The sequence below is a fragment of the Notothenia coriiceps genome, unplaced genomic scaffold (assembly GCF_000735185.1).
Source record: "Notothenia coriiceps isolate Sejong01 unplaced genomic scaffold, NC01 NC01_scaffold00020078, whole genome shotgun sequence".
Classification (NCBI taxonomy): Eukaryota; Metazoa; Chordata; class Actinopteri; order Perciformes; family Nototheniidae; genus Notothenia; species Notothenia coriiceps.
In genome coordinates this window covers 360833-373919 of record NW_011352779.1, presented here as the reverse complement: position 1 = coordinate 373919, position 13087 = coordinate 360833, and the positions used below count along the sequence as shown (strand labels likewise).

Genomic DNA, 13087 nt, shown 5'->3' with positions numbered 1-13087 from the left:
ACAATGCCATACACGCTTTTAGGATCTACTACACCACGACTACTACATGCGCTCATATTACCGCTCCCACCACCCTTAAGAGTGTGTTACAAACCGTGACAACAGTTTCTACATCCTAGCTGAACAACGGTCTGCAGAGCATCAAGAACCTCAAAGCTAACCCCTAAGACCAAAAGCGAGTAAACTCTAACACAGACAACACCGCACAAATACCACAAAAACTCACATTGAAGAGAATTTTCATAATTTTCCATTGATTACTTCATCGGTTATATAAGACATAAACCACCCCGATCCACTAAAACAAACCACACCACCGACAGACCGATAACTATTTGGACCCAATCGCAGGACTTCCTCACACCAACACACCTCGGCGGACGTTGCGAGGCCCTCGCTGCTGGCGAGGAGCTGACCATGTCTGTGTGGGGCTTGGCGACACACCGCGGAACTCGCCTGGGCACCGCCACAAAAACTCCCAGCCAGGCTGCGGGTGTGTGTGTTCGGCGATGGTTGAGCAGCGAGCCTCGCAACGTCCCGACCAATCAGAGCACACTGGGCACACAGGGAGGGGGGGGCAGGAAGGAGCTCCAACAAGCCGTTTAGAACAGAGAGTGAATACACATACTATACAGAGATGCTGTTTGAGAAACCAATGTGAGTTTGGAACATTGAACAATGTAAATCTATTCTAGTAGACCTCAACAATGGAATTATGATCAGTAGAAATGACATGACATGGGACCTTTAACGCAGGAGCTGCTGAAGACAAGACAATAAAGCCTTTAATCTTTGCAGCAGGGGCACAACCTGAGGGTAAATCAACACCTTGAGGACATCAGCGATGCTCTCCACGGTGATGTGCAGCAGAGAGACGTTACCCAGCTTTGAGTTCAACAGTCGAAGAAGAAGCCCTGTTAGGATCGAGCCACGCAGGAACACCATCCCCGCAACGCAGACCCTCACTGCTAAACATCTGCTGGCATACCTTCCCCGACCTCAGTCAGAAACCATCCGCTACACCCCTTACTCACACAAGGTAAAGCTTTCTTTGTTGAAAAAGTTGTTTTTGTTACTTAACTTTGAGCTTCTTACATTACACGTCACTTGTTAGTCGCTTTCACACAAAAATACTTAGTACAGTGGGCATTCCTACAGGAGCAATTTGGGTCGAAGTGTCTTTTCCAAGGACACAACGACCTGCTGACTGCAGTGGGGATTGAACCAGTGCTCCCCTGATGGTGATTATCAAAAAATACATGACCAAAATAGTACTTAATGGAGCATTTTGCTGGTAGTAAGTGAACAAATCAATCCGGTTCCATCCCCACTGTTAATAATTCACAAACCTCAAATTGTGTGCGCTCTTGCTGGCCTCCTGTTTCTGGCACAGTGTAGCCACATCACCAGTATCCAGAGCCACGTTTGTAAGGATTGTTTATAACTGGAGAGCCTTTGTTAGGAATCAACCTCTCAATCTAATTACTGTTTTTTTACTTTTGCATTTTGTGAATATTGTACTTTTCCCCCCCTTTTAGGATACAGCTAAATCCTCTGTCGCCGCCATGATAACCACAAAAAGAGCTTCTCTCATCCACAACTTGAACTATGTAAAGTGCTCATCACTCCCCCCATCTCGTGAGGCTTCTCCCTCCCTGAGTCCCTGCAGCCAGTCCTCCCATGCACTCGCTTATTCTGAGCAAGATCTCCCACAAACAAAAATGATCCAAGCAGTTCCTCTGGAGCCAGTGGAGGAAGAAGGAGAGAGGCCCGAGCCTCACCGTTGGCATCGCAGCCGACACCTCAAGCGCTTCAGCTCCAGGTGGCAATCCAGAAGCTCCGCTGGCAGCAGAGACTTTCCCGTGTCTGCCATCGAGAAGCTGAATGTCGCGAGGAGTCACAAGAAGCGCTGTAAGCTTCTCGGGGACGACCACTCTTCACATGTCACCGTCAGCAATCAGCGGCAGCGTTATGTCACCAAGGATGGAAAGTGCCAGGTCACCCAAGGACGTATTATAGAAAAGAGCCGGTTTATCTCTGATATCTTCACCACATTGGTGGACCTCAAGTTCTGCTGGTTCCTCCTCGTCTTCACTATGTGCTACATTCTCACATGGGTGGCCTTTGGGGCGATCTACCACTTTGGTGCCTGGTTGCGTGACGATATTGCACATGTTAATGACCCTGAATGGAATCCGTGCTTCCAAAATGTAGACACTTTCCTTTCAGCCTTGCTGCTGTCAATAGAAAGCCAGAGGACTATTGGATACGGCTCCAGGATGGTGACGGCCCACTGCCCCGAGGGCGCGGTGCTCCTGATGGTGCAGTCCATCCTCGGCTCCATCATCGACGCCCTGATGGTGGGCTGCATGTTTGTTAAAATCTCCCGGCCCCAGCAGAGAGCGCAGACTCTGATCTTCAGCAAGCACTGCGTCATATGTGAGCGGGACGAGGAGTTGTGCTTGCTCTTCCGCATCGGGGATCTGAGGGCGAGCCACATGGTGGACGCCAAGATCCGCGCAAAGCTCATCAAGTCCAGGCAGACCAAGGAGGGAGAGTTCATCCCACTGGAGCAGTCGGAAATCAATCTGGGCTACGACACCGGGGGGGACCGGCTGCTGCTGGTGGAGCCGCAGACCATCACACACTTCATCAATGAAAACAGCCCCTTCTGGGAGGTGGGAGCGGAGCGGCTGAAGAGGGAGAGCTTTGAGATCATCGTAATCCTGGAGGGCATCGTGGAAGCATCCGGTGGGTTTTTAAACAGTGTGCTGTCTTACAACTAGTAGTGTCCATAGAATCACAGCTACATTTGAAAAGTGCATTTTCAGTTGTCCCAAAAGATAGATACTTTATTGATCCCAATTTAGGAAATTATTTTGTTACAGAAGAAGCATCAGTGTGTTCAGACATAAAATAAAATATACTTTAAAAGAGTAACAGAGAATTAAACTAAAAATTCAAAGTAAATATAAAATGAAAAATATGATATCAAATATAAACAGTATAGAAAGAAGAGCTAAATTGTCCATAGATGTGGTAATACCATGCTACTCTGATCACTTACACTAAAAGTAATTCAGACCTTTTACCATTACTTAATTTGATGCATGGTTGCAAGATAAAAATGTAAATGTAAAACATAATTCTTATGAGTTGTGTCTACATAATTATTCTGATAATATCGTCACTTTAATATCGTGTGCAACTTCAACTCATATTTCTGCGTCAATTGATTTGAAATGAAATACATGTTGTACTAACTTAAAATATGGTATTTATGTTTGAAACATTCACATTGAGTGAAGTATCCTCAATATTGCTTTTGACCCCGTTGATAATGCTCGCTTTATGAAAGTAAAATGTGTGTTTTTGGAAAGTTTAGTTTTTCTAATCAACCCTGAGAAACAAGACCAAAGAGTGTTCCTGAAAAAGCTTGGTTTAAATTGGTCGAAATGTCTGCAAAATGTGGATAGTACGCCAAAAAATAGCAAAAAACATATATACATTAGTGGACATATTCTTGTTTGAGCATAACCTTAAACAGCACATGTGTCCCGATGCAAATGATGAATTTGAATGTCATGTTTTTTTACCCAACAAAGTAACATTTACGTCATCCACTAATGCTTGTTTGTGTTGCAGGTATGACGTGCCAGGCGAGGACGTCCTACACCGAGGACGAGGTCCTCTGGGGACACAGATTTGAGTCGTGCATTTCTTTGGAGAAAGGGGGTTTCCGTGTGGACTACAGCGCATTCAATAAAACCTTTGAGGTCCAAATGTCCCAACTCAGCTCAAAAGACATCAGCACTAAAAAGGAAAAAGAAATCGTATTTTAGAAATGTTGGCTAACAGTTGATTTTGTTTTATTAAGTTACCCAGGCCAGCCATAATTACTGTTTTTCTGTTGTATATTTATTAGATAAAATCTCTGTTTTTACTTTAATATATCATTTAATATGTTAGCAATTGTTTTTCGTGTTGTGTTGAAATAAAAAATAAATATCTTGTCGTTGGCTGTGGTCATTTACAGTATGGGTTGTTGAAAAACTAGTGTGGAAAAATAAACCTTAGCACCAAATATTTACAAGCTTGTTTTTTATTCCCATTAACACCAGAAAGTTTGAATCCACAGGCTTCACAAAGTATCAAAAAACACCCTCATAACTAAGAGTGGTTCCTGTCAGTGTTTTGTTACAACATATTTGATTATATAATTATCATTACTGATGCATTAACATTTCATTAAGGCAGCATTGCATTGTCTGACCTGGTTGTACTGGAGCTAATTTCATATTTCAGGGTTCCTACACTTTTCCACCAATGATTTTCAATGACATTTCCATGACTTCTCCATGACCTTTACCTCATTTTCCATGACCAAAAAAATTACTCGGAATGTTTATTTTAACATCGAACAGGAAAATAAGGTCTGCATATGAAACATGTTGTGCCTATCTAAACAGTTAAATGCCATTTTACGTTTCATTACTATACGATACAGTATTCATTATCATTATAGTATTACTATTTCGGCGATTAGCTAAAATATAAATTATATTTGATGCAACTTTAGTTACATTTCCATGACTTTTCCAAAACTTTGGGAAAAATATTGTTTTCCATAACTTCTCCAGGGCCTGGAATTTGCATTTTGAATTTCCATGACTTTTCCAGGTTTTTAATGACCGTAAGAACCCTGCTAGTCACCAACTGTTGATAAAGTGACGATCCCTCACTAAAACATGTTCTACAGTCGCACAAGTGGCATAATACATTATCTTAAGAAAAACAACATGGAATTCTAGCCCACACAAAACCCAGTAAACAGTTACTACACACAGGTTTGGTTTTAGCCTTCAGTTGATTCCTGATCTTCTCGTTGGACTCCACATCTTTGGCAATATCTTCAGCTGTTGACAGAAGAAAGCACAAATATTGTCCTTTATATGAAATGTGCACTCAAACCACTAAAAAGCCTTTGATCAATTAGGTTGCAGTTTAAAAACACCAGTAAGATCAATTTTGTGCACACATCTTAAAATGTTCTAGTTTTAATAAAAAGGTTTAAAACACAAAAGTGATCTCAGACCTCCATAGGTTGAATCTGGTGGAGGTGGCGTGCTTATTCATCATATATAAAGTGTCTAGCTAAGCATATTGCTGTGGGCTGTGAAGATTTCACTAAGTGGTGTGAAACTAAGACGCATGTATAATGAGAACTGTGAGGGGATGTTTAAGTGATTCAGTCAACACCATTTTCCTCACACTATATCACTGTGGTTGAGTTTATATAATCCAATTAGATGCATAGACAAGTCATGTAAGTCGGCCTATACACGCATGAATGCAAATGAATACAGTATCACCCCTATGGAATAATGGACAAATGCCCTCACCTGGTTTTGGGTTTAGTGAATCACACTGGGCGTTGTATATCTGGACAAACTCCTGGTATCTTTTGATCAGCTGGTCTCGAGGACCCTGCATTGAGAGATGGCACTCCTTCAGCCTCCTCTTCAGCTCCTGCATGGACAGCAGGTTGTACACCACCTTCGTCATTGGACTTCTCGTATTGTCTAAAGAGCTGCAACAGACATATGGATAGGATTATTTTATTAGATTCAATTATCACCAGATACAACTTGATAATGCCTGATAGTGGCTGATGGCTCAGAAAATCATTTGATTGCACTACATGAAAGTATCATATTTTTCTAAAAATGATATGACTTCGGCAGAGGTCATAACAAAATGAAATGGGTGATAAAATGAATAAATGGAAGGGAGTTGCAATTCATCAGCCGAGTGGAGGACCAACCTCTGATACTCTAGAACCCTGTTAAATTCAGAAAGGCTGTCAAATGTTTTATTTTATATTATATACTTTCTCTTGAATTTAAGACATTTAGTGCAAGTTATTAAGGTTGGTATCAAGGGGAATCCTTCTCATGCAAGCTGGTTAGATATGACCAGAATATAAAAACTTCAGCAACTCATACCTGAAGGTTTGCTCCAGATCAAGTATTTTACACTGCTTCAAAAATCACCTACAGTATGACAGAACCTCTTATATGATGCATGGACATCTTGGATAATGTTTAAAGGCCACTGACAAGGATCAGTCTCTCAAATTATGTCACAGACGCGGTCTAATAAATGATGTACATCAATTGCTCATTTGTAACCTTGAAGTGACAGTCCAACACTTAGCAATATATATCATTTTACACTGAGACATAAATCAAGTGTCATCTCTTTACACCAAAAGGAATATACAAACTGTAGATCCAGGACATTTAAAGTACATAGTCTGGCATATACTGTACACTGGAAGTAAGAGAAAACTGCTGGTGTAGCCTCATCAACCATGAAAAAGTAGTTTTTCCTTTTTACATTTTTGCGATGCAATCTAACGCCACTACATGAGCAAGTAGAGTAGATCCAGTCTAAACACTAATACAATACATAAATAGATCTGTATATGTTTTTTTAGTAATTGTGACATGGCATCTTGATAAGATCAGTGCAAATCTTTACACCTCTCACATCATTCTAATTTTCCAAAAATCTTAAAAATGTATTTTGCTTGACAAATGTAGCTCAGCGCAAGTTCAATCAGGAAGACCAATATCCTCTGGTGTTACACGTCACTTCAATACTCTCTCATTAAGTCATCAGGGGCTAGCCCAGTGGTTCTCAAACTTTTTCTGTCAGGCCCCCCCTTTGGAGAAAAAAAAAAGTCGGGCCAGAAGATTTTTAAATATTGAAGTTAAAAGCATCAATCTGGTGCACTTTGAGAGCAAAATTAAGAGATCTATGGATACATCTCTCAACATAGAACTGTAAACAGATTTACTATTCCTCTATGGATATTTTACAAATCACTCCAATTTTAAACTTTATTCATTTTTTAATGTCATATAGTATTTCATACCTGTTTTTTATTTATTCTCTTATTTTTGTATAACTATAATGATCATATCATGTTTGTGTGCCTCGAAAATAATTGTTTACATTAATGGAGACCCACTGAGATAACACTGAGAGAGTCCTTTAGCTCACTGAGTCTCACAGTCTGACAGGAGAGGACTCTCCTCCACTTTGTTGTTGAAAAAACTCCTTATATCCGTTAGCGTAGCTCGCTAGTACCAGAAGCTAACAACGATCTCCGGTAACGGTGCGCACAAAAAATGGCTCGTTCCACACACACACAGAGCCGAGCTTTAATGAAACACAGAGACCCAGACGTAATAGTACTGTATCATATTATTTTCTGTAAATGCAAGAAGTATGTTTTTTGTCTCATTTCCTAATGGAAATCAAAATTACAACAAACTGGAGACGCAAGATAGACCAATCCTAAAGGTCCATACCCACAATAGCTATACTCAAAACACTCGTAAGGGACTTAGTGTAATGAACGGGTGATGAGTAACGAAGATAAATTTTTTTTCTTTCGAAAATTATGTAAGGGCGAATTTCGCGTAATGTGGACTTCTTATTGGTAGAAATGAAAACACTTTCATTAAAAGCACACAAACGTATATCTGAATCTTTCCCAGGCAAACCACCGTTAGGAATTTTTACTAACCTTAGCCTTACATAGACTATACTTAAATTTTACAAAAGGAAAAAAAGATTTGATTCTGACGAACATTATAAGAAATGGTTTAAAACAAAAAGGTCAACCTCACGGGACACACGAGACATTCACACCCGGCGTGTCAAATATTTGTTCGTTAGACCTGTGCACAAGACTGGTCACCTCTGTCCTTCCTCTTCGTACTCCTCCATTTTAATGGATTGACTTGTGAATTCGTTTTCGATAGAAGGGCGACATTTTTACGAGATCAACAGGTGAGATAAAGTCTAGGTCCTCTCTGCACTGCCGCCCCGCGCCTCCTGCGGGTTCCTCCTTTACCAATAAATTTTTTTTTCTTTTTTTTCTAGTATAAAACTTTTTTNTTGCATTTAGAATTTCCATGATTTTACCAGGTTTTTAATGACCGTAAGAACCCTGCTAGTCACCAACTGTTGATAAAGTGACGATCCCTCACTAAAACATGTTCATGTTTTAGTGAGGGATCGTCACTTTATCAACAGTTGGTGACTAGCAGGGTTCTTACGGTCATTAAAAACCTGGTAAAATCATGGAAATTCTAAATGCAAATTCCAGGCCCTGGAGAAGTTATGGAAAACAATATTTTTCCAAAGTTTTGGAAAAGTCATGGAAATGTAACTAAAGTTGCATCAAATATAATTTATATTTTAGCTAATCGCCGAAATAGTAATACTATAATGATAATAATTACTGTATCGTATAATGAAACGTAAAATGGCATTTAACTGACGAGGTGTTTTGCTGGTGAGAGATTTTAGTGGCTTTAGCGTGTAGAAGCCAGTAAGCCTATTTGATTTGTTTTAGATAGGCACAACATGTTTCATATGCAGACCTTATTTTCCTGTTCCATGTTAAAATAAACAATTTTCAGTGGTACCGCTGAGAAAGAGTAATTTTGTTGGTCATGGAAAATTAGGTAAAGGTCATGAAGTCATGGAAAAGTCATTGGTGAAAAAGTGTATGAACCCTGGACTAGAATGACATGCATTGCATGCAGGTTTGCAAAAAACAATACAGACTACCATTGATAATTTAAACCAAACTACAGGAAAGGTCTTTCTAAATATTATGTTATCATATGTTTATTTCTTTAAGGACTGTTAGTCAATGCTAATCGTCCTGTCTTATTTTCTCAATTCTAATTTGTTGCAGGTCATGGTTTTCACAAAGAATCAGTCTGAGAAGGATATTGATGACGTTCACTCCAACTACAGTAAGATCTTTGTTTTTTTTCAGACACTTCAGGAGTTTGTCTCTGCTGTCAACTGATGAAACTGTCAGGAAATATCTATAATTGGACCTAATAATCTGTGATTTATCATGATTAATCTACTCATAATTGAGATACTAGTATTTGTATTTTGGGGAAGATAGAATAAATACACGTGTGAACAGGCTAGTGCATGCTTCAGCATAATGCCTTTCCTTTATTTTCAACACGTCTTGAGAACAAGTGCTGGTGTGCAGTCCAGTGGTCCGTGCTATTCTTGTATTTTGTGGCAGTTCCTCTGCTTTCTTTTCCTTTTCACTTCAATGCAATTCATGATAATGATCCTTGCTGGAAATACAGGAGCAACTTTGAGTCAAACTTGGTAATGATATAGTTTACATTATTCCTTTTTATTTATTTTTTTACAGTTCCCTCATTTACTGTGTGCATTAAAGCTTTGGTGTTAACATCCCCATTTCAAAGTTATAAAATCTAGACCCGCAGCATCAGACAAAACATAAATGCAAGTTCTTATCTGAAAGACGTGGACCGCTTAATATAATTCAAATTGACACGTCTTGTTCACTGAAATGGTTGGTAACTGTTTGTTGCTTTCTTCTTTTGAGTGACACCATGTATTTCACAGCTACTAGTACTTGGAAACACTTTGGTGTGATTTTCCATTCTAATAAAGTGGTGCAAACTCCTGCTCTTGTAAGACTAAGGAGGGCTACTCTTAGTACTCTATCACATTCTACTTTTTGGAGTGAGTTTGGAGCTGTGAGTCATATTGGGTTACACTTAAAAGAAGATGCTAGGCAAAGCAGTAAAGGCAGCATATCTAGACAATTACTTTCCACTTTGGTTCTCCAGTACAGTTCATCTCTACATTTAAGACATTCTCTATACACTCGCTCCAAGAATCTTGTATTTCCTTTTTATTGCCTTTTCTTTTTTTTTATGCCTTTTTTCTTTTAAAAGAGATATACAATATAGCATGAGACAATGACAGGATTTAAATGAAGCACCTCTGATTTGATTTCCCCACAGGCAACATCAGGTGGTAAAAACGTTGTTCTTTTTATCTGAAGGTTTGTGTTTTATTCCTTTCCTTCTAACTTCTGAGGCAATTTGAAGCCTGGCAGCCCACCTCTGCTTTGAAATTCTGTTGGAAATCCTGTTTGATGATTTAGATTTTCTGTTACAATACCTCAAAGTACCAAAAGGCAAGTCTGTCCTTGAGTTATTAACATCAGGAGAAAAATTGGTCTGGGAAGATTTTAAAAGTCATATCTAAGAAAAGGACGTTTCAGAAAATGCCTTAAGACTAGACACTTTTTCCAAAAACCCATCAATGCATTTATTTTTCCATTTCCAGGCAGCTCTAGTTCAGTAGGAAAATCCTCAAGGGACATGCATTTGGCTTGAGAGGTAATCCAAGTGCATTATGTTATTTCAGTCAGACAACTCACGTGTTTCTTTAACATGTTTATTAGAAGCAGCATATAGTTGAGTTTGGCGACTAGGCTCGGGCATCATCACTCCACAGATATACATAGCACGATGAGTGATGATCAAATAACTAACCCCCGAGCCTACAGGTGGAAGCTGGGGTGGAAGCCTGGGTGGTGGTGGGGCAGGCAAGCAGCAGCGACGTAAAGGTAGCTGCGGCAATAGCAGCAGCAACCAATGCATGGAGAGAGAACTGGCAGGTTAAATAGAGCGGCATATTAAGGAGACTCTGTTTGGTTGGTTGTAGAGTGGCAAGGGCGTTATGTATGAATGCAGCATAAGTGCTCGAGTTGACTGCCTGAACTAGCTCGCAGGCTTCGCCCCATTTTTGTCAATTTGACTAATTATAGTACGGTAATGCAGTTGAGAAGTAGGGTTTGTTCTTCTGGGAACTAAAGACATAGTATACTTTCATGTCAAACAAAATCCTCACGATTTGTAATCTCAATCTTACTTCATTTTCATTTCATTTCCTTTTTATTTGTCCCGCTCATGGTACGCAAAACCAAATGTACAATAATTGCCAAGAAAACATGACTCTACCAAAACACCATTGAGCGAAAAGGAGCAGGGAGAAGAATAAAATCTTATGTGACCTGCCCCTTTCTAAAAAAAATAAAAAATAAAATAGATGGTCTGCCCTTCATAATAATTTTTTTTCACAGCCAAACATAACAGTATCTTAGGATACTAAGAGAAACACACAAAAAAATACTTATTTCCCACTTGACGGTTAACGGAAAGAAACAAAACAACACCAAAACATCAACACCAAAACATCTCATCTATAAGGAAAAGAAATTCAGTCGAGAAGCCATCATTAGAGCCAGCCTCATATCCCTGCCATAACAATCTACCAGCAACAGAATTGCCATCTTCAGTGAGTAATTTTGCAGCAAATGGTGGAATGGAAATGTAAAACTGATGATATCTTTGTCTGTAAATACTACTGAAGATTGTTTGAAATTGATTCAATAGTGCTACTTGGCTATTTAAGTGTCCTTCTAAGAGTTTTTTCTCCATTTGCTATGTACTATTACTCACAGAAATCAATACCAGGTCTATGCTATTAATTCTCAGGGTAGAGGTCAAGCTAAAATAGCAGATTAGAAAACATTATCCAAAATTATGTTGTAATGATCGAGCAAGATAAAAGGCTTGTTGGAAACAACTCTGCAGTTCTAACTTCAAAATGGGTTGAAAAATGGTTGTGACTCATAGGAGGAAGGTTCTATAAATAGCCGCACTGCCGTGATAACCTCTTGATTTCTCAGTGGAGGATGTGGATGACTCACTCCACCAGCATTAGGAATTGGAGAAGAGCAGCACAGAAGCATGCACACAGTGAACACTCCGGGTGATGCAGCCTTTAATGTGACACATTATTTTAGTGATACGATATGTGGGTGTTTGAGCTTAACAACTCAAAAAAAATGTTGTGATTGGAGTTAAAACATACAATGCTACTGGGATAGTAAATCCACTAGCATGCAATGTTGACAATGCAGTAACCCCTATTTTGCATCTCACAATGCCTGATGTATTCCTTTTGTAAAGCGTGTTTCTGCATCCCTTATGTCTGTGAAACTGTACCTGAGATTTAACGTATCATGTGTAACTCACAAATGCACACCATTAGTCTAACCTTACAAGCCTGCAAACAAAACAAAGTGTTACATGTGTACCGATGGGAGCCAACACTCACAGGCAAAAGCTTTGCAACGCACCTGTTCATCTATGTGTCTCTCTATGGTGTCTCATCTAGTGTCTCATCCTTTGTGTCTCAACTTTTGCTCACGACAATATCAGAGGCGCAAGGCTCAGATAGCAAAGTTTTGAGTGTTAATTGCAGTGTTTTGTCCTTTTCTCTTCCCTCAGTGCTGTTCCATATCCTGTCTTTGTTTTTTGTGTTGATCACTTGCCCAAACTTTTGATTATTATTTTGCCCACGCCCTGCTTTTCAATTACTGTTCAGCCTCCACCACAGGAGTTAAGATGATTTTGTTACTACAGTAATCTCCTTTATGAGCTTTCGTGGGTAGTGTTTAACCTCAAATACAGAAACCAATGAATAAAACCATGTATCTTTACCAAAGGCTATTCAACCTTCCCAAAGAAATGGAGTCTGCATCATGAATATGAAAACCGTTTTTCCCAAACACACACTATATACAGATATCTTGTGATGTTAATTCTGTATAGTATTTTTATTATACATTAAAGTCATTTTAAAATGCTTCTTTTTTAACATATATCAACCTTATTTCTGACTGCAGTGGAGCGACAGCAGTGACTTTTCACGCCTGATGCTCAGTTCGTGGGTCGCTTTATAGTACCGACCAGGTCAGCTCGTATCAAACAGGGAAGTCATTTGTGGAAGGACGGATGCATCAGAAAACAAAGGCTTGGTCAGGTACTGCAATACTTTAACTCTATCAAGGTGAATAATCATGTTCTTTAGCAACATGAACTTTATAAGGTTAAGTGATTAGACTGCCAATACCTTGATCCCAGGCTATACGTTATAATTGATTTGTGAACTAGTTGAGGCGGCAATGTCAGCTCCAATGTGGTGGGAGTGTTGGAGGAGTAATTAGAGTTTCTGCACTCATATACGTTGTTCCATCGCTTGCCGAAATTCACAACACGCGCCGACACAATTGTAGCACAATGATGGTAAGGGTTGAAGAGGAAGTGAGCAAGCACAGCGTGTCATCATACTTCGTCAGTTACCAGGT

The 13087-nt window shown here is 39.5% G+C and overlaps 2 protein-coding genes and 1 long non-coding RNA gene across 3 annotated transcripts; 1 reads left to right on the top strand and 2 right to left on the bottom strand.

Moving 5' to 3' along the window:
• Nucleotides 1-844: 844 nt before the first annotated feature.
• On the top strand, nt 845-3842 carry LOC104952473 (G protein-activated inward rectifier potassium channel 3-like). The gene is made up of 3 exons (XM_010779293.1): nt 845-1039; nt 1539-2751; nt 3646-3842. Exons 1-3 carry the CDS (start codon nt 845-847, stop codon nt 3840-3842), a joined length of 1605 nt encoding a protein of 534 aa, XP_010777595.1.
• Nucleotides 3843-4767: 925 nt separating this feature from the next.
• Nucleotides 4768-5586, bottom strand: LOC104952466 (E3 ubiquitin-protein ligase RAD18-like). The gene is made up of 2 exons (XM_010779286.1): nt 5403-5586; nt 4768-4916 (listed from the first exon to the last, which is right to left on the bottom strand). Exons 1-2 carry the CDS (start codon nt 5563-5565, stop codon nt 4786-4788), a joined length of 294 nt encoding a protein of 97 aa, XP_010777588.1. The 5' UTR covers nt 5566-5586; the 3' UTR covers nt 4768-4785.
• Nucleotides 5587-8776: 3190 nt separating this feature from the next.
• Nucleotides 8777-12663, bottom strand: LOC104952467 (uncharacterized). The gene is made up of 3 exons (XR_799114.1): nt 12635-12663; nt 12073-12076; nt 8777-8847 (listed from the first exon to the last, which is right to left on the bottom strand). It is a non-coding gene; the product is annotated as an uncharacterized lncRNA (long non-coding RNA).
• Nucleotides 12664-13087: the final 424 nt, after the last annotated feature.